The 22,152-nt window shown below is 67.0% G+C and overlaps 3 protein-coding genes across 3 annotated transcripts; all 3 read right to left on the bottom strand.

Annotated features, from left to right (window-relative positions):
* Nucleotides 1-434: 434 nt before the first annotated feature.
* On the bottom strand, nucleotides 435-4,634 carry LOC308184031 (tubulin alpha-1B chain). The gene is made up of 4 exons (XM_080570700.1): nucleotides 4,428-4,634; nucleotides 2,633-2,855; nucleotides 2,400-2,548; nucleotides 435-1,617 (listed from the first exon to the last, which is right to left on the bottom strand). Exons 1-4 carry the CDS (start codon nucleotides 4,428-4,430, stop codon nucleotides 637-639), a joined length of 1,356 nt encoding a protein of 451 aa, XP_080426826.1. The 5' UTR covers nucleotides 4,431-4,634; the 3' UTR covers nucleotides 435-636.
* A 2,381-nt stretch (nucleotides 4,635-7,015) lies between these two features.
* On the bottom strand, nucleotides 7,016-10,598 carry LOC308184030 (tubulin alpha-1A chain). The gene is made up of 4 exons (XM_080570699.1): nucleotides 10,407-10,598; nucleotides 8,988-9,210; nucleotides 8,757-8,905; nucleotides 7,016-8,173 (listed from the first exon to the last, which is right to left on the bottom strand). The coding sequence occupies exons 1-4, from the start codon at nucleotides 10,407-10,409 to the stop codon at nucleotides 7,193-7,195; spliced, it is 1,356 nt and encodes a 451-aa protein (XP_080426825.1). The 5' UTR covers nucleotides 10,410-10,598; the 3' UTR covers nucleotides 7,016-7,192.
* A 9,149-nt stretch (nucleotides 10,599-19,747) lies between these two features.
* On the bottom strand, nucleotides 19,748-21,948 carry LOC308183960 (dynactin subunit 2-like; the record flags this gene model as incomplete). The annotated part of the gene is made up of 9 exons (XM_080570572.1): nucleotides 19,748-20,075; nucleotides 20,162-20,253; nucleotides 20,358-20,610; nucleotides 20,657-20,734; nucleotides 21,034-21,072; nucleotides 21,151-21,216; nucleotides 21,301-21,448; nucleotides 21,562-21,722; nucleotides 21,805-21,948. Coding segments are annotated over 9 exons (1,068 nt in total), but the record flags the coding sequence as incomplete, so codon positions are not given.
* Between the last annotated feature and the right edge of the window lie 204 nt (nucleotides 21,949-22,152).

Genomic DNA, 22,152 nt, shown 5'->3' with positions numbered 1-22,152 from the left:
CCGGGATTACCGCGGGGGCCGGGGCTGATCCCCCGGCCAGCTCTCCTGGGCTAATCCGCGGGTTAATCCGCCCATATCCAAACCCCGGCGAGGACAGGGGGAAGCACAGGATCTGCTGGGAGGCCCCCGTGCGAGGGAACAGCCCCCCCTCCACCCACCCCCAGTAGGGGTTTGGCCCCCAGCAGCTCCCCCAAGGCCCCCCGAGCAGCAGAACCAGCGCCCCTCACCCTCTAAACCCAAGGGAGGGGGAAACGCGCCCCCCCCCCCCCCCCCCCCCGGCAGGGGAAGTCAGAGCCAGCTCCAGCAGGAGCACCCCCCCCCCCCCGCAGCCGTCTCATTGGGCAAGGACAATGGGGACAGCGTGTTCCCACGGGGCTGGGGCCGGCCAGCCACAGGGCCTGAACCAGAGCACTTGTATCCAACACAGAGGCAGCTTTTCTTAAAGCCTTTTATTCACAGACATGGTGCAGACACATGGAAAACAGACAGGATCACATTGGAGTGAGCGCCTAGCCAGAGCAGCGCATCCTTCTAGCCAGGGCCGGTGCCCAGACCCACACCTGGTACACAAGAAAGCTGAAGTGTTTGAAGCTGACACTTTGTGGACATGCTACAGCGACAGAAGGAACCCAGCCTTTAGTATTCCTCCCCTTCCTCCTCTCCCTCCCCTTCCACCGAGTCCACCCCCACCTCCTCGTAATCCTTCTCCAGGGCGGCCATGTCCTCCCTGGCCTCCGAGAACTCCCCCTCCTCCATGCCCTCGCCCACGTACCAGTGCACAAAGGCACGCTTGGCGTACATCAGGTCGAACTTGTGGTCCAGGCGGGCCCAGGCCTCGGCGATGGCCGTGGTGTTGCTCAGCATGCAGACGGCGCGCTGCACCTTGGCCAGGTCCCCCCCGGGCACCACCGTGGGAGGCTGGTAGTTGATGCCCACCTTGAAACCAGTCGGGCACCAGTCTACGAACTGGATGCTGCGCTTGGTCTTGATGGTGGCGATGGCGGCGTTGACATCCTTGGGCACCACGTCCCCGCGGTACAGCAGGCAGCACGCCATGTACTTGCCGTGCCGCGGGTCGCACTTCACCATCTGGTTGGCCGGCTCGAAGCAGGCGTTGGTGATCTCAGCCACCGACAGCTGCTCGTGGTAAGCCTTCTCGGCCGAGATGACGGGGGCGTAGGTGGCCAGGGGGAAGTGGATGCGCGGGTACGGCACCAGGTTGGTCTGGAACTCGGTCAGGTCAACATTCAGGGCCCCGTCGAACCGCAGGGAGGCAGTGATGGAAGACACGATCTGGCTGATGAGGCGGTTGAGGTTGGTGTAGGTGGGCCTCTCGATGTCCAGGTTCCTGCGGCAGATGTCGTAGATGGCCTCGTTGTCCACCATGAAGGCGCAGTCGGAGTGCTCCAGCGTGGTGTGGGTGGTGAGGATGGAGTTGTAGGGCTCCACCACGGCCGTGGAGACCTGCGGGGCCGGGTAGATGGAGAACTCCAGCTTGGACTTCTTGCCGTAGTCGACCGAGAGGCGCTCCATGAGCAGGGAGGTGAAGCCGGAGCCGGTGCCGCCCCCGAAGCTGTGGAAGACCAGGAAGCCCTGCAGCCCCGTGCACTGGTCAGCCTGGGGGGGGGGGGGAGAGAAAAAGAAGAGAAGGCGAGACATAAGTATCAGTTTTTCTGACTTCAAGCTGCTCCTGATTTGTCCAGGAAGGGAAGTGTTCAGCCCTGCTATCTCAAGCCTTTGAGGCATCTCGGATCAGGAACACAAGCAGGGGTTGCATGTGCTGGCAGGGTCTGCCTGGGCAAAGGACCCTGGGGACACACAGGAGCCAGCCCCGTGCCCAGCACAACTTGCACGCCTGCCTGGGGCTGTGCTTTACAGAGCACATTGAGGTGCCTGGGGCCAGAATTCCCTGGAGGCGCTGCCTGGGCAGGAGCCTTGCAGCAGCCAACATCACCATCGCTCTCCGTGTACAGAGGGCAGGCACGAGCTGCCCCCATGGAAGTTAAACCCTCAGCTCCGACTGCTGGCGAGCGGTCAGTAAAGTAGGATCAGAGTCCGTGTCAAGGGGAAGCCTCGCACGACCCAACCAAGAACGAAAGTGAAGTTCCCCAAGGGCAGAAGGCGGCCGTTGCACTCCCTGCCACGGCCACCCCCAGGGCCAAGTCCAGGGCTGGCAGCAGCAGCACATCTGCAGCACCTGAGCACAGAGGACTCAGGACCGCACAAGCACCGGCACTACCACGAGCCATCAGCTGGTGCTGGGAGAACCCAGGAGGGGTTAAATGCACCAGGACCCCGGGGCACAGCCCAGCTCCTCGCTCTCCCCCGGGTGCCCGTAGGGGCTCACCCCTTCCCCAAAGGCTGCGGCGGTGCAGGCACCCCCGAGGCTTTGTACCCACCAGCTTGCGGATGCGGTCGAGCACCAGGTCGATGATCTCCTTGCCGATGGTGTAGTGCCCCCGCGCGTAGTTGTTGGCCGCATCCTCCTTGCCCGTGATCAGCTGCTCGGGGTGGAAGAGCTGCCGGTACGTCCCCGTGCGCACCTCGTCTGCGGGACAGCACCACGCACCCTGTTAGCACCGGGCACCCCCCTCGGCACCCACCGCCCCCCACCCCGGCTCCCCGCGCTCACCGATCACCGTGGGCTCCAGGTCCACGAAGACGGCCCGGGGCACATGCTTGCCGGCCCCCGTCTCGCTGAAGAAGGTGTTGAAGGAGTCGTCCCCCCCGCCGATGGTCTTGTCGCTGGGCATCTGCCCGTCGGGCTGGATGCCGTGCTCCAGGCAGTACAGCTCCCAGCAGGCATTGCCGATCTGCACGCCCGCTTGGCCCACGTGGATGGAGATGCACTCGCGCTGCAGGGACGGAGCGGGGACAGAGCGGTCACCAGCGCAGCCCCAGCAGCGCAGGCAGGGGGCACAAATCCTGTCTGGGCTGGGACCAGCAGCGTGGCGGTGCCACCCGGCACGGGCTGGGGCAGGAGAGCGTCACCACGGGGCAACCATTTTGTGCCCGAGCTCCAAAGGGCATAGAAGGCTCGTCGCCATCTCAGCCCTCTGGCTGAGCTGTGTGTGGCCAAGCCCCAAACCAGCAGGGTGGCGAGCTGGGGGGGGGCACACACTTGTGCTTGGGGACAGACCAGAGCCACCATTTCCCAGCCGAGCCCCAGCACAGCACCCCAGGACCCCTCAAGTCCCTGTGCTGCCCGGCATCGGGCTCCATCCTGCTTCTGAGCCATGCGTGACCTTGCACCCGGCAGGCCGGGGAGGCCATTTCGCAGCCTCGCGGTGCAGGAAGGGCGAGGCCGGGCGAGGAGGAGGATGACGACGAGGAGGAAGCAGGCAGCGCAGCAGCACGGATGTGACCGCGGCGCTGCGGGCGGTGGGGACAACACACCGAGCCACCGCATGGCCCAAAACCACCGTGGAGAGCAGATGCCGCCAGCACCCAGCTGGGGGGGGGGGTCCAGCTATCCCAGTCCTCCCCCCTTGCCCCCCCCCACCCTGCTCCAGCACATTCCCAGCCGCACCCAGTGCGGCACCACCTGTTCCAGCACATTCCTCCCACCCCGGCAGGGCAGATGGCGCCCGCCCTGGGGGAGCTAAGCCCAGGTTTTAGTGGTGGGGAGACCACAGGAGACCCCCCCCAGCAGCCCCTGGGCAGGATTAGCCCCACGGGGGCTCATTCGGCTTGGACTCGACTGGGTGTAAGGAGCAAACTGGGACAAAGGGGAGAATGTGGGGCCCCCTTAGCGGTGCTGGGGGGCTCAGCATGGGATTTGGGGGGGATGGGCCCCCCAAAGGAATGGGTGCTGGGGGGGGGGGAGGAGTGCACCCGCGCCTTCCCGCGCGCGGGAACGGTAACGGTCGGGGCTGGGCGCCAAAAAGGAGCCGGCGCCCCGCCCCCACCCGGCGATTGGAGGGAGGTAAGGGGGGGCTGGCACCGCGTGCTGCTCCCAGAGGGGTCCTCCAGGCACGGGCAGCACCCCCACCCCCTGTTCTGCCCCCCCCCCCCCCCCCCCGACCCCTGATCGAGACCCCAACCCCTCCTCTGCCCTCCCAGGTCCCACTTATGCCCCCCCAGTCCCTGCTCTGCCTCCCCCAGCCCTTCTCCTACCCCCCCAGACCTTCCTCTGCTCCCCCCCAGACCCTGCTCTGCCTCCCCCAGCCCTTCCCCTGCCCCCCCAGCCCTTCCCCTTCCCCCCCACCTCCTACATTACCCCCCCTTCTCCCCCACCCCGAGGGCGGCTCCCCTTTCCCCCAACCCCTGCTGTGTCCCTCCGCTGCCCCCCCCATCTCCTACTTTACCCAGAGCCCCCCCAACCCGCGTCCCCCAGCCCCAGCCCCCGCCCTCCTCCCCCAGCCCCAGCCCCGCGTTCCCCCCACTCCCGACCCCCCCCAGCCCTGTGTGCCCCCCCCCCCCCGTACCATGGCTGCAGGCTGTTACTCGTCCCGACCACCAAGGAGTCGACGCAAGTACCGGGCTGCGGCCCCCCCAAGGCCGCCCTCTTATACAGCACCCGGGGGTGGGCCTCGCCCGCGCAACGCCCCCCTATTGGCCGGCGAACCCGTCCATCCGAGCCAACCGCAGCGCTGATTGGCTGCGCCGCGTGGCGCGCTCCACCTTCCCCCCCCCCCCCGCTCCAGGGCGGACGCTTTGCCCCCCCCCCCCCCCCCCCCAGCCGTGGGGGTGCAGCCCCCGAGGGGGGCTTATGGAGGGGGGGGGGGGCCGGGGTGAGGGGCTGCAGAGCCCCTGGAAGCCCCCCCCCCCAGCTCTGTCCTTGCCCGCTGTGTGGTGGGGGGGGTACCGTGGCCGTTGCCGTCCCCCCCCCCGCCAGTCCCCGCCCGCCCCGGTGCGGTTTTGCTGCAGAGGAAAACTGCGACAGTGCTGGGGGGGGGGGCGGGGGGGTGCCCGCGGCACGTGCTGCCTGCTCCCCCCCCCCAACAGCCCCAGAGCCTTTAATCGGCTTCCCCTGCCTGCCCCCCCCGCCCCCCAGGGGGCCCCCGGCCCCATCTGTACCTCCGCCCTCCCTCCCCGCCGCCCCCAGCGCCCCCCCCCCCATGGGACCTGCCCTCTGCGCCTGCCCCCCCCCCGCATATCCCCAGCCAAAACCTTTTACCCCCCCCGCACTCCCCTCCCCCAGCATGGAAGCTGCCAGCCCTCCCCCCGGCCCCCCCCTAATCCCCGGCGCTATTTGTTCGCGCTAAGCCGGAGCTCAACGGGTCGGTGCTCCACCGCCCCCCCCCCACCTATGTACCCCCCCCGTCTCCGTTGCCCCCCCCCCCCCGAGCACCGGAGAGGCCGCATTGCAGCGCTGACGTGGCGCTGCCGCATGGCCGCCGGCAGGCGGGGGTGGGAAATGGCGGATTTGGGGAGGGGGGAGCACGGGGGGGGGTCCAGGGGCTGGGGTGCCCCCCCTCGGCACTGCGGCACGCCCTTCCCCCCCCCCCCTCGAGTTTCGCATCGCCTTCAGCTTCCCCTTCGCTATTTCCCCCTGCTGGGAGGCAGGAGCATGGGGGGGGCGGGGGGGGGCGGGGGGGGGGCAGGGTGGGTGGTGGTGGTGGGGGTCCGGGGGGTAATGGGGGGGCGGGGGGAACACGCCCACGCAGGGCCGGGGGCTGCAGCTGCATGCCCCCCCCCCCCCCCCCGCAGCGCCTCACCCCAACGGAGGGAATTTGGGACACGGGGGGGCGGGGGGGGGAGCACTGAGCCCCTCGGGGAGCAAAACAGCTCAGCCCTGGTGCCCCCCCCACCCGTGTCGTCCCCCCCCCAGGGCACCCACGGGCTTCTGCCAGCCTCGGGGGGTGGCAGGGAGCCCCCAGTAGTGCCCCCCCCCCAGCAGGCTGCTGCCGCCAGCCCCGGCCACACTGCAGAGGGACATGAAGGGGGGCGGGGACACATGAAAGGGGGGGCACACCGCAGCCCAGCAGCAGGCGGGGGGGGGGGGGGGGCACCACGTCCCTTTGCTCCGCAGCGGCCCCTCGGATGCTGCGCGGGGGATTTTTGCCCTCAAGGACTCCGCTGCTGCTCACACAGCCCCGGGGGAGGAGGGGCTCGACCCCCCCGGGCAGCTCAGCTCCGCCAGGCTGCTCTCAAAGGGCGCGGGGGGGGGTAGAAAATCCGATGTAAAAAAAAAAAGAATAAAGACAAACTCCGGGCTTGGAGCGGTTTAATGCAAGGAGAAGTAAACAGAGGCCGCACGGGAGCAAAAGGAGAAAATTCTTCAGTGCTCCCCCCCCCGGGAGCGATTTTCAGCCATGGCTCAGGAAGCAGGGCTTGGGGGGGCACAGATATTTCTGTGAGGAGAGCCCCCCCTTCTCTTTACCCGCCTTGTATTGCTGTGGGACACGCAGCAGGGAGCAGCCCTTCGGGGGGCTTTGAGTCAGGGCGCTGCCACTGCCCCCTCCCCAGCCTATGGGTTTGGGGGGGGACTGTGGGTGCTGCACCAACGCTGCTCTCACCCCGAGAGCACAGCACCGCAGGGAGGACGAGCTCCGTCCCCACCAGACCCAGCAAAAGGGGACACAGCTGGGTGCTGATGCCACAGCCCAGGGGGATATCCCATAATATCCCATCCCCCACCAGCTCCTGCTCGGCCATAAAAGCAGGGGAAAGGAGGGGGATGCTCAGGGCCGTGGTGTTCACCCCCCCAAGCCGGGCACGCTGTGCTCTGCCCGCCTGGAAGCAGCCGCGTGCTGCTGGGAAGCGCTGAATGAGCGCCTTGTTCTGCTCCGCTCGCCCCCGCAGCGCCTGCTTTGCGCCGTGACCCGGCTTTATCTCCAGCTTGGGCACGTCTCCCTTCCCCGTCTCATGGTGGGGGAGGTTGGGGAGCAGCGGGGAGGGCACGGAGCTGCCTCCTGGGGCTGAGCCCCAAAAGGGGGGAGCCGGGGCTGCAGGGTGCTGGGCTCAGCCTGCCCCCAGGAGCACCCCCATGGGCAGGGGGTTTGGGGCAGCCCCGGCACAGGGGTGACAGCGGTGCACCGCGGCACGGAGGAAAGACACCAGACACAGACCCTAGGACAGGGAATGCTTTTTATTCAGACCCACGGGAGAGGACGGGTGGGTCCGTAACAGACTTCTCCATTTCACAGACCATTTAACAGCACAGACAGCGGCGCACCCACTGCTACAGACCCGCCGGGGGGTCTTCCACTACTTTTGTTCCCTGTATGAGCAGCACCGTTGTGAAGGTTTAATACTCCTCCCCTTCCTCCTCTCCCTCCCCTTCCACCGAGTCCACCCCCACCTCCTCGTAATCCTTCTCCAGGGCGGCCATGTCCTCCCTGGCCTCCGAGAACTCCCCCTCCTCCATGCCCTCGCCCACGTACCAGTGCACAAAGGCACGCTTGGCGTACATCAGGTCGAACTTGTGGTCCAGGCGGGCCCAGGCCTCGGCGATGGCCGTGGTGTTGCTCAGCATGCAGACGGCGCGCTGCACCTTGGCCAGGTCCCCCCCGGGCACCACCGTGGGAGGCTGGTAGTTGATGCCCACCTTGAAACCAGTCGGGCACCAGTCCACAAACTGGATGGTGCGCTTGGTCTTGATGGTGGCAATGGCGGCGTTGACATCCTTGGGCACCACGTCCCCGCGGTACAGCAGGCAGCACGCCATGTACTTGCCGTGCCGCGGGTCGCACTTCACCATCTGGTTGGCCGGCTCGAAGCAGGCGTTGGTGATCTCGGCCACCGAGAGCTGCTCGTGGTAAGCCTTCTCGGCCGAGATGACGGGGGCATAGGTGGCCAGGGGGAAGTGGATGCGCGGGTACGGCACCAGGTTGGTCTGGAACTCGGTCAGGTCAACATTCAGGGCCCCGTCGAACCGCAGGGAGGCAGTGATGGAGGACACGATCTGGCCTATCAACCTGTTGAGGTTGGTGTAGGTGGGCCTCTCGATGTCCAGGTTCCTGCGGCAGATGTCGTAGATGGCCTCGTTGTCCACCATGAAGGCGCAGTCGGAGTGCTCCAGCGTGGTGTGGGTGGTGAGGATGGAGTTGTAGGGCTCCACCACGGCCGTGGAGACCTGCGGGGCCGGGTAGATGGAGAACTCCAGCTTGGACTTCTTGCCGTAGTCGACCGAGAGGCGCTCCATGAGCAGGGAGGTGAAGCCAGAGCCGGTGCCGCCCCCGAAGCTGTGGAAGACCAGGAAGCCCTGCAGCCCCGTGCACTGGTCAGCCTGGAGGGAGAGACAGGGGTTGCGGGGCCATGATTAAGCTGGGCAGCAGCAGCAGAGCTCGCTCCTTCCTCTCATGTCCTCGCACGATGACATTTGGGGGATTTCCAGCAGCAGAGCAGAAGCCACCAGGATGGGGTGACTCCTGCTGTTGGAAATGCTCTGAGCGTGAATCCCCCCAGGGAAGCCCCTCTGTCCCCAGAGGCAGGGCTGGGGGGGGGGGGGGGGGGGCTCAGCCCATGGCTCTGCTGCCGCCCCCACACAGCCCCTGGGGCTCCCAACACCACTGAGCACAGCTGGATCCGGCCGCAGCCAGAGCCGAGGAAGAACAAAGAAGGAATTGCACAGCTCAGCACCGCCGGGCGCCTGGGGACGCGGCGCTGTGGAGCAGCTCCAACGCCCCAGCCGCGCCACGTCCCGCCGCCAGCCAATGGCGGCTGCTGCAGAGCAGGATTACCATTAATTAATATATTAAGTCTAAACCCAGCCTGGCTAGTCCAGCCGGAAGGGCGAGACCGAGAACCGGAGCCTCCGTCCTCATCTCACCACCCACTGGAGCCCCCCGCGCAGCCCCCACTGGCCCTACCAGCTTGCGGATGCGGTCGAGCACCAGGTCGATGATCTCCTTGCCGATGGTGTAGTGCCCCCGCGCATAGTTGTTGGCCGCATCCTCCTTGCCCGTGATCAGCTGCTCGGGGTGGAAGAGCTGCCGGTACGTCCCCGTGCGCACCTCGTCTGCGGGACAGCCCGAGCACCCCGTTAGCACCGGGCACCCCCTCGGCACCCACCGCCCCCCATCCCGGCTCCCCGCGCTCACCGATCACCGTGGGCTCCAGGTCCACGAAGACGGCCCGGGGCACGTGCTTGCCGGCCCCCGTCTCGCTGAAGAAGGTGTTGAAGGAGTCGTCCCCCCCGCCGATGGTCTTGTCGCTGGGCATCTGCCCGTCGGGCTGGATGCCGTGCTCCAGGCAGTACAGCTCCCAGCAGGCATTGCCGATCTGCACGCCCGCTTGGCCCACGTGGATGGAGATGCACTCGCGCTGCGGGGACATTCGTGGCACTGCGTCACCCCCCGTGGCTTGGCCAAGGCCCCCCCACCCCACCCTGCTCATGTCCAATCCACCCCCCCCCCCCCCCAGCTGCAGCCCCAGCCCAGGTTCCCCCCCCAGATGCTGCCCCCAGGAGGGGCTGGTGCTGAGCTGGCCAGGGCAGGATGGGGCCAGCCCATGCTAGGGGACAGATCCTGCCCAGGCCCATCCTATTGTTCTGGGGGCTGCAGGGGGCCCTGCACCAGGGCCACACCCAGTGCTCAGCACCAGGGGGGGCCCATCCTGCTCTGCCCGCAGACTGAGCCTGTTGAGCCACCGTGACAGTGCCTGTTGTGTGCCGGGGGCTCAGCACCATCCTGCCCTCTGGGGCCGTGACCACACCCAGTGGGAGATGGGAGCCCCAAGGGTCACATCCTGCCCTACCCACCCCGTAGGGACACAGCAACAGCCAGTGTGGGCTGAGGGCTCAGCACCAGGGGCTTATCCTGCCCGGTGGGGTCCTCACTGAGCCAGGGCCACGCCCAGCGCAGGACAGGGGACCCCATCCTGCCCCCAATGCCCAGCACCCAGGGGCCCAATTTAAGAGGAGCTACACCCAGTGGGGGCTCAGCACCGAAGGCCCCATCCTGCCCTGTTGGACTGGGGCCACACCCATTGCAGGCTCAGCACCAGACGGGGGGGTCCTGTTGTGGAGGATTCGCCAGGAGCCACACCCATGGGGGGCTCAGCACCGGGAGCCCCCTCCTGCTCCCTTTAACGGGACCCGGGGATCCCATCCTGCCTCATTTAACCGCAGCCACGCCCGGTGCGGGCTCAGCACCGGGGGGGGGGCCTCACCCTGCCCCGTTTAACGGGAGCCAGGGGGGTCCCATCCCACCCCGTTTAACGGGAGCCACACCCATGGGGGGCTCAGCACCGGACAAAGGGCCCCGATCCTGCTCCCGGTTAACGGCGACCGCGCCCTGAACGGGCTCAGCACCGGGGGGGGGCCTCATCCTGCCGCGGCGAGCTCATTACGGGCTCGGCAGCTCCGCCGGCCGCGGGGGGGGGGGGGGACCGGGAACAAAGGCGGCGACGGCGGCGCGGGGATCCCCGGCGGGGGCTCGCACGGCCCGGGCCGATCCCGATCCTGGCCCCGGTGCCCCCCCCCCCCCACGCTCCGGCCCGGTGCCCCCCCCCGCGCTCACCATGGCGGCTGCTCGGCTCCGGGGCTTTCTCACAGCACGACGCTGAGGCGGTCGATGTAAGAGGCGCGGCGGCGCCGGTGGCTGGGCGCGGGGCTTTATAGGGCCGGGGCGGGGGGACCGGAGGGGCGCCGGGGCGGGCCGGGGGGGGCGGTGGCGGCGGCGGCCATTGGCGGCGCGGGGATGAGGTAATGCCCCCCCCCCCCCCCCCGAGCCGCAGACAAAGCCGGGCGGGGCGGGGGGGGCCGAGGGCTGCGGCGGGTGCGGGGACGGGAGGGGGACAAGGGGGGGACGAGGGGGGCACAGCACGGCTCGTCGCGCCGCTGCCCCCCGGCCCTGTCCCGGTCCCGTCCCGCCGTGCCCCGGTCGTGCGCCCGGCCCTGCCCCGAGGGGGGGGGGCATTCTCTGCCGTGCCCTGATCCCGGCCATGTCCCCGGTCTTGTCCCCGGTGCCCGGTCCGGTGTCACCAGCCGGCTGCCCCCGGGCCCTGGTGCCCAGCTATGGTGCTGGCCCCAGCCCCGGCTACGTCTCTGTCCTCAGCCCTGGGGTGTCCCTGTCCCCATCCCCAGCCACATCCCTGTCCCCATCCCGGCCGTGTCCCTGTCCCCATCCCCAGTCACATCCCTGTCCCCGTGCCTGGCCGTGTCCCTGTCCCCATCCCGGCCGTGTCCCTGTCCCCATCCCCAGTCACATCCCTGTCCCCATCCCGGCCGTGTCCCTGTCCCCATCCCCAGTCACATCCCTGTCCCCGTGCCTGGCCGTGCCCCGGTGCCCTGGTTCCCAGCCACGTCTTGGCCCCCGGTGCCGCCATGGCCCCGTGCCCGGCCCCGCTCCCTTCCAGCCGCCTATTTGTGTGCCACCCCCCGGGGGCCCACCGGGGGGGGGGGTCCTGGGGCCGTTCCCAGACTCTGCTTCCAACCCCCCCCCCCCCCCGGGAATGGCCCCGGCACCAAGTGGCAGCCGCTGTGCGGCAGCTGGTGGCGGGGGCACAGCGGGGACATCGGCCGCTCGCCGCCCTGAGCCCCCCCCGCCGTCTGCTGCAGCCCCCCCCCGCCGTGCCACTGCCCCCCCTCCCCAGCCCCAGCGGTCCCTGCAGTGGCCGGGGTGGGGTACGGGGGGTGCCGGGGGTCGTCCCCCAGGGCTGGCCCCAGCTGCTGCAGGTGGAGCTGCCAGCATCGCCCCCCCCCCCCCCCGCGCTGAAAAATCACATTTTTTTCTCTGCATTTCCCACATTATGTGGATTTTGGGGCAGCTCCAGGTCCCTGTTCCCACGTCCCCGCCACCCTCATGCTCTGCCCCCTCCCCCCCCGTGTTTTTGGGGTGCTGCTAAACAAGGGCAAGGAGCAGGGAGGGGCTGGGGCTCACCCCCTCCCCCCCCCAGAATATGAGGCTGCAGACAAAGAGGAGCCGCAATTTGGGCATCGCCCACCGGAACAAAGGCTGCTGCAGCCCCGGCCAGGCTGTGCTCCCCCCGATTAGGTTCCCCCCGGGCTGTGCATGGGTGTTTGGTGCTCCATGGGGGGGTCCTGCCCCCCCCCCCCGATGGGAAACGTGGCTGGAGCCCCACAGCAGCTCCAGGCTGGGGGGGGAGGCTGCCCTTCTGTGCCTCCAAGCCGTGGGCGGGGGGGGCTTCAGCGGGACGCTGGGTGGCTCGGCCCCCCCAGGCGATGCAGGGTGAAGGGCGAGGGGCTCCGGGTGCCGGGGGGGGGGGGATGTCCCCTTCCCAGACCCTTCCCATCATTAGGTATGGGAGGCCACTTGTCACTGCCGCTAGGCAACTGGCCCTGGTGGCGGGGTTGCTCGGAGACCGGTGGCTAGGACACGGGCTGGGACCCCCCTCGGGACCCCCCCCCCCCAACATCCATCACCTTGCGGGGCTGGGGGGGGGGGGGGCTGGCAGGGCTGGGGCCCCAAATCCCCCAGTGCTGTGCTGCAGGGGGGGGTGAAGCCATCCCTGGCCCCCCCACTGCTTCCCCCCTCCCCTTGTTGCGTGTGTGTGGGGGGGGCAAGCCATTCCATTATCCCCCCCCATGGCATGGGGGAGCCACCAGCCCTGGACCCAACACCCAGCCCCAGTGTGCACTGATTGAGGGGTAAGGAGGGGGCTGGCCCCACTGCCTGCTGCCCCCTCAGTTCCCAGCCCCCCCCCCCAGCTCTCAGGGCCCCCCCCAGCTCTCAGGCCCCCCCCAGCTCCCAGCCCCCCCCCAGCTCCCAGCTTTCCCCCTGGCCGCCTGTGCTCTGTTGACTGTTGGTAGCAGCGCGGCAGCTCCTGGTGACGGTTGCTGGGCCCCCGCCGTGTTTGCAGCCCAGGCATGACCGAGCACAGAGGCCATGAGACCCCCCCGGAGCCCCCAGCCCGCCCGAATTTGCCCCCCCTCCACATCTGGGGGTCCCCATGGGGGTCCCATGAGCCAGCCCCCCCTCAGTGCCCAGCCCAGCTCCCCTCAGTGCAGCGCTCCAGCGCTGGCTCGGGGCCGGCCGAGGTTTCCAGCTCTGTGTGCCCCCCCCCGTGCCGCCAGCCCCCGCCGGCTCTGTCTGTCCGTCTGTCTGTCCCCTGAGCATCGATGTGACGGGTTCGCTGAGACGGCTGCTCCCCGCCTGGGTGCAGGATGCGGCCCTGGGGTGGCGGGGGCATGGCGGAGGTGGGAGCACCCAGGCTGCCCCCCACCCAGTGTCCCCCTTCAAAGGGCTGGGTGTGGGGGGCCTCGTCCCCTCCGGAGCTGCTGGGGACCTCATCCCCATGGGGGGGGCACAGTGTGTCCCCACAACCAAGGTGCTCCGTGCCCCCCCGCCAGCACTGCTGCCACTACAAAGCCCCCAAGGGAGCCACAACAGAAAGGACCCTGGGGGGGGGGGGGAGGAGGAAAGGGGCATGGGGGCAGAGCTCGGGGGGGGGGGCGGGAGACAGGGGGGGCTGCGGGGCTGCAGCGGGGGCTGTGTCTGGTGGGCGTGGGGAGGGGGCTGGAGCCGCAGCACCGCATTGCGGCAAAGCCTGGGATAAAGGCGTGGGGAGGCGGCTGCTGGGGGGGAGCTGGGGGGGGAGCTGGGAGGGCCAGGGTGGTGATGCCGCAGCAGGCACATCCCCATGGGGGTTCCCATCTCAGGGGGCTCCGGTGGTGCTGGTGTCGAGGGGTGGGCATCATGGGGGGCACTGGGTGCTCCGGCCCCATGCGGGAGACAGCACCAAGGATGTGTGTGGGGGGGACACCGGGGAGGGCAGGGGGCACCAGGTGCATGGTGCTGCGCGGGGGGGGGGCCGGGCACAGCCTTGGGGTGGGGGTGACACAGGGGTTCTTGGGGGGGGTGGGGGCCTGGCAGGGTCTCGCAGCTCTCATGACCCTCCCCGGGGCGGGGGGGGACATCCCGAATCCCCTCTGCATGGGGCAGGGGGCCCTTCTCCGGGGGGAGGTGACACGAGGCCGTGACCCCCCTGCAAAACCCAGCCCGGGGGGGGGGACGGGGGGGGCTGCAGCATCCCCGGCCCCTGGGAACTTGACCCCGCACTCAGGGCCAGACGCCGGGATGCTGCGGGGCTGGGCGCGGGGGGTGGAAACGTCGGGTCCCCCCCCCCCGCCCCACGGGAACGGCCCCGCGAGGGGCTGGCAGCGGAAAAAAAGGCGGCGGCGGCGGCCGGGAGGCGGCGCGGCGGGGCCCCGAGGGGCTTCCCGCAGGGGCGGGGCGGCGGAGCCGACAGCCCCCGGCCCATCCCCGGGCCGCGGGGCCGCTGCGGCGGAGGCCGGGGCTGGGGGCGCCCCGGAGCCGCCCGCCCGCTACCGGGGGTCCCCTCCGGGTCCCTCCCCCCAATTCTACCCGATGACGTCACCGCCCACGCACCCCCCCCCCCCCGACTTTCCAGCAGGCAGCGGGGGGGGCGCGGAGCGGGGCCTGCCGTGCCCCGCCCCCCCCGACGCTCGCCGCGGGCCTCGCTGCCGCCGCTCCGGCCGAGGTTCGCCGGCACCTTGAGCAGCTGCCGCTGCAGGTCCCACGCCTGGCGGGCGGCCTCGTCCCGCTGCTGCTGGAGCAGCTGCCTCAGCCCCCCCCCACAGCGGGGGCGCCTCCCATGGCCCCCGCACCTCACGCACACGGCGTCTCCGCCGCCCTCGGAGGGCGGCAACAGGCCCAGGCCCTGCGGGCACCCGGAGGCCTGAAGCGCCGCGTGTTCGAGCGGGCGCTCAGTCTGGGCAGCCGCAGAGCGTCTGAAAAGAGCTCTCCGCCTCGTGATGACTGTGGCGGTTTACCCGTAGGTAGGCGGCCGGTAGCTGAGCTGTTCCCGGGAGCGCGGCGGAACGCTCTGCCCTGCCCGAGCGCAACCTGCCCGCGCCAACGGCCGCGCCTCGCCCCGCTCCCTCCCCGTCGCGAGGGAGGCCCGGGAGGGGACGCTGCCGGCTCCGCCGACGCCTCGTCAGCCTCCCTCGCGATGGCTGCCGGGTCCCAGCGGCTCCCTCGGCTGCTTCGGGTGGCCTCGACGCCGCAGAAAAGCCCTGCCCGCCTCGATCCCCCGCTCCGCGGCAGAGCGCGCCTGCCCCGCTACCGGCCACCTCCCGCAGGAGAGGCCAGCACGGACACGCTTTGAACCAGGACATTTCCTGGGGTAAATCCAGGTACGGGGGCTCCCCGTAGCGCGTGGGGCTGGGGCTCGAGGGGGGCCGGGGTCCCGCGTGGGTGCAGGGGCCGTGGGAGGCGCCCCCGCTGCAGGGGGGGCTGAGGCAGCGACCCCCGCACGGGTCCGGTCCCCGTGGGCTGTCCCCATCCGTAGGGCTCCCGTCCCACGGGGGGCGGTGGTCACGCGTGGGGCCTGGGTCCGCCCCCCATCCCCCGAGACCGCGCTCCCTGGGGTCCCCAGGTAGGGGGGAGCCCACCCGGAGAGCACCCCCCGTGGGGTGCGGGGCCCCTCTTCCCCGGCGCTGGGAGCTGCCCCCACAGGGGGCCGGGAGTCATGCGTGGGGGCAGCCCCCGCGTTCCGCCCTGCTCTGCCCGGGCAAAGCCGGCGGCAGCCCGGTGCCGAGCCTGGTGCCGAGCCCGGTGCCGAGCCCGGCCGTGCTGCGGTCATGCGAGGAGCCCGGGACACCCGTGGGCAGCTGGCATGGGTGGGGGCGGACCGATGCGGCTGCCCCGAGCCCTTTGAAGCTCGGTTCCCACTCCAGGAACCGGCGCCGGGGCTGGCTCCGGAGCTGCTGTGCCGCCGGCTCTGCCCCGGTGCTCCGGGCACGCAAAGGCTGCACCCGTGGGTTGCCGCCGTCCCGGGGTGCGAGGCCGTGGGTGACCCCCTCTGAACCCCTCCACCTTCACCTCCCTGCTCGTGGACTTGCGTGGCCGGGGTCTTTGGGCGGGTGGTCCCTGCGAGGGGCCCGGCAGGACTCCCCCCGACGCCACCGTCCCTCCGAGCTCCTCCGAGGTGGGTGAGCGTAGGAGCTCCCACCGCACCACCCAGCACCTTCCCCATCCTTCCCAGCCCCCGGGCGACTGTTTCGGTTGGGATCCAGCCACCCCTCTAGACCCTGCCTGGTCATCCCGTCCCCACCACGGTGGGTTTGGTGGGCTGCCTCTGCCTGGGATGGCCTCAGCCTTCCCCACAGCAGCCCATACAGCGCTGTGCTCTGTACTTGTAGCTAGGCTACAACTGACTTGCTATTGCACCGATGTGTTTTGTCTACTGCTGAGCGGCGCTGGCACAGCACCCTCCCTCTGCCACCCCCCAGCCCCAAATCCAGTGGCTTGCCCACCACCATGGGCAAGAGGTGCGGAGGGGGCATCGCCGGGGCGGCTGACCCCAAAAGACCAAAGGGATAGTCCATATGACCACGTAACGCTCAGCAATAAAAGCCATGGAAGGGGAGGGAGAAGGGGGGAGCTCTCCTTAGGGAAATGTCCGTCTCCCCACCAACCACGACGTGTATGGAGGCCCAGTTTCATGTTAGTGTGGGGGGTGGGGGGAAGGTGTTTTTGGTTTCTTTCCTTTGTTTCTCACTTCCCTACCTTGTTAGCAATAGGCAATAAATCTTACTCTCTCCCCACTCTGAGTCTGTTTTACCCGTCACGATAATTTTTGAGCGATCTCCCCCTCCTTATCTCAACCCTTGAGCCCTTTGTGTCGTATTTTCTCCCCCTTTCTCTTTGAGGAGGGGGAGTGAGAGAGCGGCTGAGGTGGAACTCGACCGCCCACCCAAGTAAAACCACCACACAGACACAAATTCCTTGGTCAAAAAGATTTATTCTGTCTCTGTTTCTTCCTTCCCCTTCTGCTGCAAGAACTTATTTCGATATCACTGTCTTGCAGGGGATAACAGCTCTGAACTTGTCACCTGGCTGCTGTCTGAAACTTCTGTCGAAGTAGAGGAGAAAAGTCGTCTTCTGACAGGCTTCCGCTCCCTCACAGACCCGCCATGCTCGTCCACGTCTCCAGAGACGTGAACGTATTCTCCCCGAGCATGAGGAAGCTCTGCTTCGGGGCGCTCATTAGGACCCTCAACAGGATGGTGGCCCTGTTGAGCTACAAGTCTTTGAAGTTTTGGTGATTCTTGTCCCAGGGACTGCGGGACGAAGGACACATGCTCTGCTCCTGACTCTCCGTTCCCACCTACAGAGCCCTCATCTGAAACAGTGCAGCACCCAGGACCGTCGCGTGTGGCATCAGATGCCGAGCTGCTTGTGTAGAATCCCAGGATTTTGGCTGCCTTCTCAGAAGCATCAGAGCTGTCTTCATGGCTGCAGAGGTCATGGGACTGCTCTGCATAGGCCTGTGCTGTGGGAGGTGTCATTGCCTGGGGTAGTTCTGAGACGATAGGGCTGGATTTTTTTCTTTTCTCTTGCTCAAGTTGCTGAGAGAGCAGCTCCCATTGTTGACATTGGTGCTGATACTGCTGCTCTGATTCTCTCAGCTGCACTCGAGAGGCTTGCAGCTCTTCCTCACGTGTCCTTCTGAGCTCTGCCCAAGCCCTCTGCCAATGCTTAACTTCCTCTTCTTTTTTCTGCAGCATTAGCTTTGTTTCCTCGTGGTCCTGCTGCTGTTGTTGCGTCCTTTCTGCCGGTTGACTCATGGCTTTCAATTTGCAATCGAGATCCTTCAGGAGCGTTTGAAGACGTTTGGCTGCTCCAACGGCAGCATTTCGCTGCTCTGTCGCTTGCACGAGTTTCTGCTTCAGAGCAGCGTTTTCAGATTGAATCTCCTCTATCCTCTCCTTCTGCCTGCGGAGCTGAGAAGTTTCCTGCGCGCGTCTGGCTTTTTCATTTCTCATCTCTGTCAGACACACTTTCAGCTCCTCGTACCTGTTCTTCAGCCTTGAACGTTCCTGATCCAGTTTCTTTTGCAGCTGAAGTTTTTTCCCAGCCTCGGTTTCCAATTGCCCTCTCTGCTGCTGGTCGACCTGCTCCGTCTTTGCAGCAGTCTTTCCAGACTTTGCAGCAAGCTCTTTCAGCTTCCTGGTTTTTTCTGTCAGATTCTTGGTAAGGAGGCCCAGCATACCAAGCTCCTGCTTGAGCCTCCCCGCCTTCTCCCTCGCTTCCACCAGGGAGCTCTCGTTCTTCAGGAAGCAGGTCTCCTCTTGAAGGACCATCCATTGCCTGGCCAGGTCCTTCAGGGCATTCTGCAGCTGCGCTTTCTGCTGCTCCAGGAACGGGCTGTCTCCGCTGCCAGGTGGACAGGCCTCTTGCTGCTCTGGGACCTGAACCCCAATGTCTCTGACAGATTTCCTGCTGCTCTGCCCTTCACCCCGCAGGTGAGCGTCTTCTGAGCTCGAGCAGGTTGTCCGCTGCCCTTCTCCACCACCAGCACCAGATGCACCGGAGCTCTTCGAAGAGCCGGGCCTGGTGGCTCCTGTGCCCAGGAGACTCTGCAGGCGGTGCTGGGCCGCGGCCCTGTCCCCGTTGTGGGAGGCAGGCGCCCCCCCCCTCAGCCTTCTCCGGGATGTACTGAGAGGGGAGTTTCCTCCGCAGCTGCAGCTTCTCCTGGAGGTCCAGGATTTGGGCGGCCTGCTTGCTATCTGCCCGCCAGCAGAGCTGCCTGTTGACGTCCTGCTGCTTGCCGCGGGCCTCGCTGCCGCCGCTCCGGCCACGGTTCACGGGCACCTTGAACAGCTGCCGCTGCAGGTCCCGCACCTGGCGGACGGCCTCGTCCCACTGCTGCTGGAGCAGCTGCTGAGCCTGGCACCACTTGGTGTTCCCCTCACACAGCAGCTGACGGATCTCCGCTGCCTGCTGCTCCTGGATCTGCTCCCACAGCCGCTGCAGCTCCCGCGCCCGCTCCTGCTCGCATTTGGAGCGTAGCTGCTTGGCCAGGAGCTGCCGCTGCTCCTCTGCCCTCTTCTTCATCTCACGGGCTTCATCAGCAAAGCGGCGCTGCAGCTCCTGGGAGCGGAGACGCTTGGCCTCCAGCTGGGCCCGCACTGCCTCCAGCTGGGCCCGCAGCGCCTCCAGCTGGGCCCGCAGCGCCTCCAGCTCCTGCCTGTGCTCCTCCTGCTGCACAGGCCTGCTGGGGGGTCGCGCTGGGCCCCGACGGGGCAAGGGGCGACCACGCGCCACAGGCCCCTGGCCCACGCCACCCCGGATCATGGCTTAAGGAATGCGAAATCGACGGTTTCGCCAAACGCTGCCAGCAATAGCCACCAGCGATCGCGCGGCCTGGGCCTCTGAGGGACAGCAGCCTCTGAGCCCTCAGCAGACACCGGCTCCCAGCACCGCGCAGCAGCAGAGGTCGCCTCTGCCACTGGCCCGGCCTGGGCGAGCGCGGCCTTATATAGTGTCCGGGTGATGACGTCATAAAGGAGGGATGACGTCATAAAGGAGGGATGACGCCATATGACCTTATATGGTATGTCCCCGCCCGGACACACCCCGACAGCCTCAGCTCAAGGGGCGCAGAGGAGGGAGGTGAAGGGTTGTTAACCCATGCAGGCATTATACAGCCGTTAGCATTTGCTAGCTGGCAAGTCCACAGCTTCTTGGATCCCCATGGATCGCATCCATGGGGACCTGATGACATCCATCTTGCCAATTTATGCCTAAAAAAATGCATTTCCAGCGCCCATCCTTTCACCTTACTCTGTTTAACAGGACGAAAGCAGCCGTCCAAAGCTGTATTATTTTCTCCCCTTTCTCAAAAGCATCCTCTCCTGTGTTGCCCCACACGACGATGTCTTCAACGTACTGCAGGTGTTGAGGAGAAATATTTCTTCACTGGTAGGACAAGGGCTAATGGTTTTAAACTAAAAAAAAGCGTAAGAAAAGTGTAGCTGGAGCTACGCTGGGGGTGCTTGGAGGGCTTGCATGCGCAGTAGAAGCTGCATTTCAAACAGCCCAGCTGGGCCCTGCTCGTGTCCCGCAGCCCGAAGGAGAGGCCAGCACGGACACGCTTTGAACCAGGACATTTATTGGGGTAAATCCAGGTTGGGGGAGCAGTGACCCACCCCTGGGTGCTAATGGGGGGCTGGGAAGGGCCCCTCCACAGCCCCGTTCTGCGCAGGGGAGCACGGCCAGCTATACACAAACAGGGACTGCTACTTGCAGGCAGAGGGAGTGATTCCCAGGGGATCACAATGTCGGGGGGGGGGGGGGGAATGCAGATGCTCAGGGAGGTGCTCCAGGGTGCTCTCACTTTTGCAGCCGCTTGATGCGGGCTTCTATGTCAGCAAAGTTGTCCTCTACAATGGCCAGGTTTTCCTTCATCGTCTTCTGGACCTGCAGGGGGGTCAGTGGGGAAGGGATTGAGCAGGGCGGACAGGATGGGGACCCCTCCCACCCCAGCACATGCTGCTGAGACTCACCTCTGCCAGCAGCACGGTGTTGTCCTTGAGAGCACCAGCTATCTCCTGCTGCGTGGTGTCCAGGTGCACAAGGACCTGCCCAAACTGTGTGGCTGGGAAGGAGGTGAAAACTCAGCACTGGAGGGCCCCCAGACCCCAGTATCTCCCTTGTCACGCCACGCCACTGTCCCCAGCATCCCCATTCCTTGCCCCTCACCTTGCTCGTGCGGGTCCCTGAGGGTCAGCAGTCGCTGCACTACATCGGGCAGGCTGCTGGCCACGGGGTCCCAGCGCTGCATCATCTCATAGACCTGGTGGATCTGGGGCAAGGGGCGGAAAGCAAGAAAGGAGGGCGTAAGGGGATGTGACACCCCAAATCCAGCAGGGTCCACCCCAATTTCATAGCCTCTGCGGGTGCCCTCCCATGGCCCCATGCCATCCTCTGGTGGGGCCAGCGGGCCCAGTGCTGGCTGGGGGCTGCGGGACTCATCCCCACCTCCCTCCATCTCCCCTCACCTGCAGCCGGGCCTCCACTTGGTCCAGCACAGCCACATCCAGGGTGTTCACTTTGGCTTGGAGGATCTGCACGGTCTCCTGGGGAAAGAGAACAGGGTGTGTATGGGGTGCCTGGGCATGAGGGAACGGCTTAAAGCTGCACCAGGGGAAGTTCAGGCTGGGTATTAGGACAGAAAATCTTCACTGAGAGGGTGGTCGAGCACTGGAGCAGGCTCCCCAAGCAGGGGGTCATGGCCTCAAGCCTGCTGGTGTTTGAGAAGCATTTGGACAACGCTCTCAGATTTATGGTTTAATTCTTAGTGTGGAGCCAGGAGTTCGACCCAAGGGTCTTCATGGGTCCCTTCCAACTCAGGCTATTCTAGGATTCTAGGACTCACCACGAGGCTGGTCCCCTTCAGCCCGACCAACAGCGGGTTCTGTGGGGAGGAAAATCACATCAGTGGGGCAGGATGGAGGGCAGGGGAGCGGCAGGGCTGGAGCTCCTGGCTCCTTACCTGGCTGTCAGGCTCGTACCGCACCATCGCCTCCAGCTGTGCCAGCCGCTTCTCCAGCTCCGCAATCTGGAAACGAGGGAAACGAGAGCTGAGAGGGCAGGACAGCCCATTTTGGGGTCAAACACTGTGACTCCCCCTCCTCACGCTCACCTTGGCAGCCTGGGAGAACTGGTCCTGCTCTGGCCTCCAGTACAGCTCAAAGGTGAGCGTGTCTCCGGTGGGGGCTGGCGCCTTGGCGGGGCTCTTCCCTGCCGCTGCCTTCTTGCACTTCGCCACCTGCAGCTGCTGCAACAGGCGCCTGGGCGAGGGGAAAAGGTGGGCACGCTGCCCTGGTACCGCCTCGCGGGGATGCTGGCATCCTCCCCCTGCTGCCCCCCGCTTCCCAAGCTGCGGCCACGAGCCCACACTCACTTGGCCAGCGCGCCTTCGGGGTCTGCGAAGTCGATGGCTGCGGCAGGGCCCAGCAGCTTCTCCAGGTGGCTGGAGACCAGCTGCTGCTTCAGGCCCTCCACCTGCCTGGCCAAGGCCATGGGCGTCAGCTCCTCCTCGGCCGCCGACTCCTTCACCGCGCTCTGTGCAGGGGGGGACAGGCAGCAGTGTCAGCCCCCGGGGACGATCTGCCCGCAGGTGCCAAACGGCAGGGGTGGTGCTCACCTGGATCTGCTCCACCTCCCGGACCAGCTCCTGCACCTCGTGCTGCAGCCGCTGGTACCGCTGCTGAGGAGTCTCTTTGGCACCAACGCCCTCACCGTGCTGCAGAGAGATGAAAGGGGAGGGGAGAGGGAAAGGAGAGGGGTGTCACGGGGGCTCGGGGCCTGCCCACGGCACCAGGGATCTGGCAGTGCTGGGACACCGGGACCCAACTCCCCTGGGCGGTACCCGTGCCTGTGCAAGGAAAGGAATCGACCAGAAAAACCAAGTAGCTGAGTCCCTCTGTTAGTAATAGAAGATGAAATAATACAATATTGCTTAATATGTTACATTTGCGATGTACTGTTCCGG

Source organism: Anser brachyrhynchus, assembly GCF_964034855.1.
Source record: "Anser brachyrhynchus genome assembly, chromosome: 29".
Lineage (NCBI taxonomy): Eukaryota > Metazoa > Chordata > Aves > Anseriformes > Anatidae > Anser > Anser brachyrhynchus.
Note: the sequence above shows the minus strand (reverse complement) of the source record. Positions and strands in the feature narration are given on the sequence as shown.

Bases quoted from the DNA above. Each gene is read 5' to 3' on its own strand.
- LOC308184031 (XM_080570700.1), bottom strand. The intron at 2,549-2,632 runs GTGAGCGCGGGG...GCTGTCCCGCAG, and splicing joins CCTGGAGCCCACGGTGATCG to ACGAGGTGCGCACGGGGACG. The intron at 1,618-2,399 runs GTGGGTACAAAG...CCCCCCCCCCAG, and splicing joins TCGACCGCATCCGCAAGCTG to GCTGACCAGTGCACGGGGCT.
- LOC308184030 (XM_080570699.1), bottom strand. The intron at 8,906-8,987 runs GTGAGCGCGGGG...GCTGTCCCGCAG, and splicing joins CCTGGAGCCCACGGTGATCG to ACGAGGTGCGCACGGGGACG. The intron at 8,174-8,756 runs GTAGGGCCAGTG...CTCTCCCTCCAG, and splicing joins TCGACCGCATCCGCAAGCTG to GCTGACCAGTGCACGGGGCT.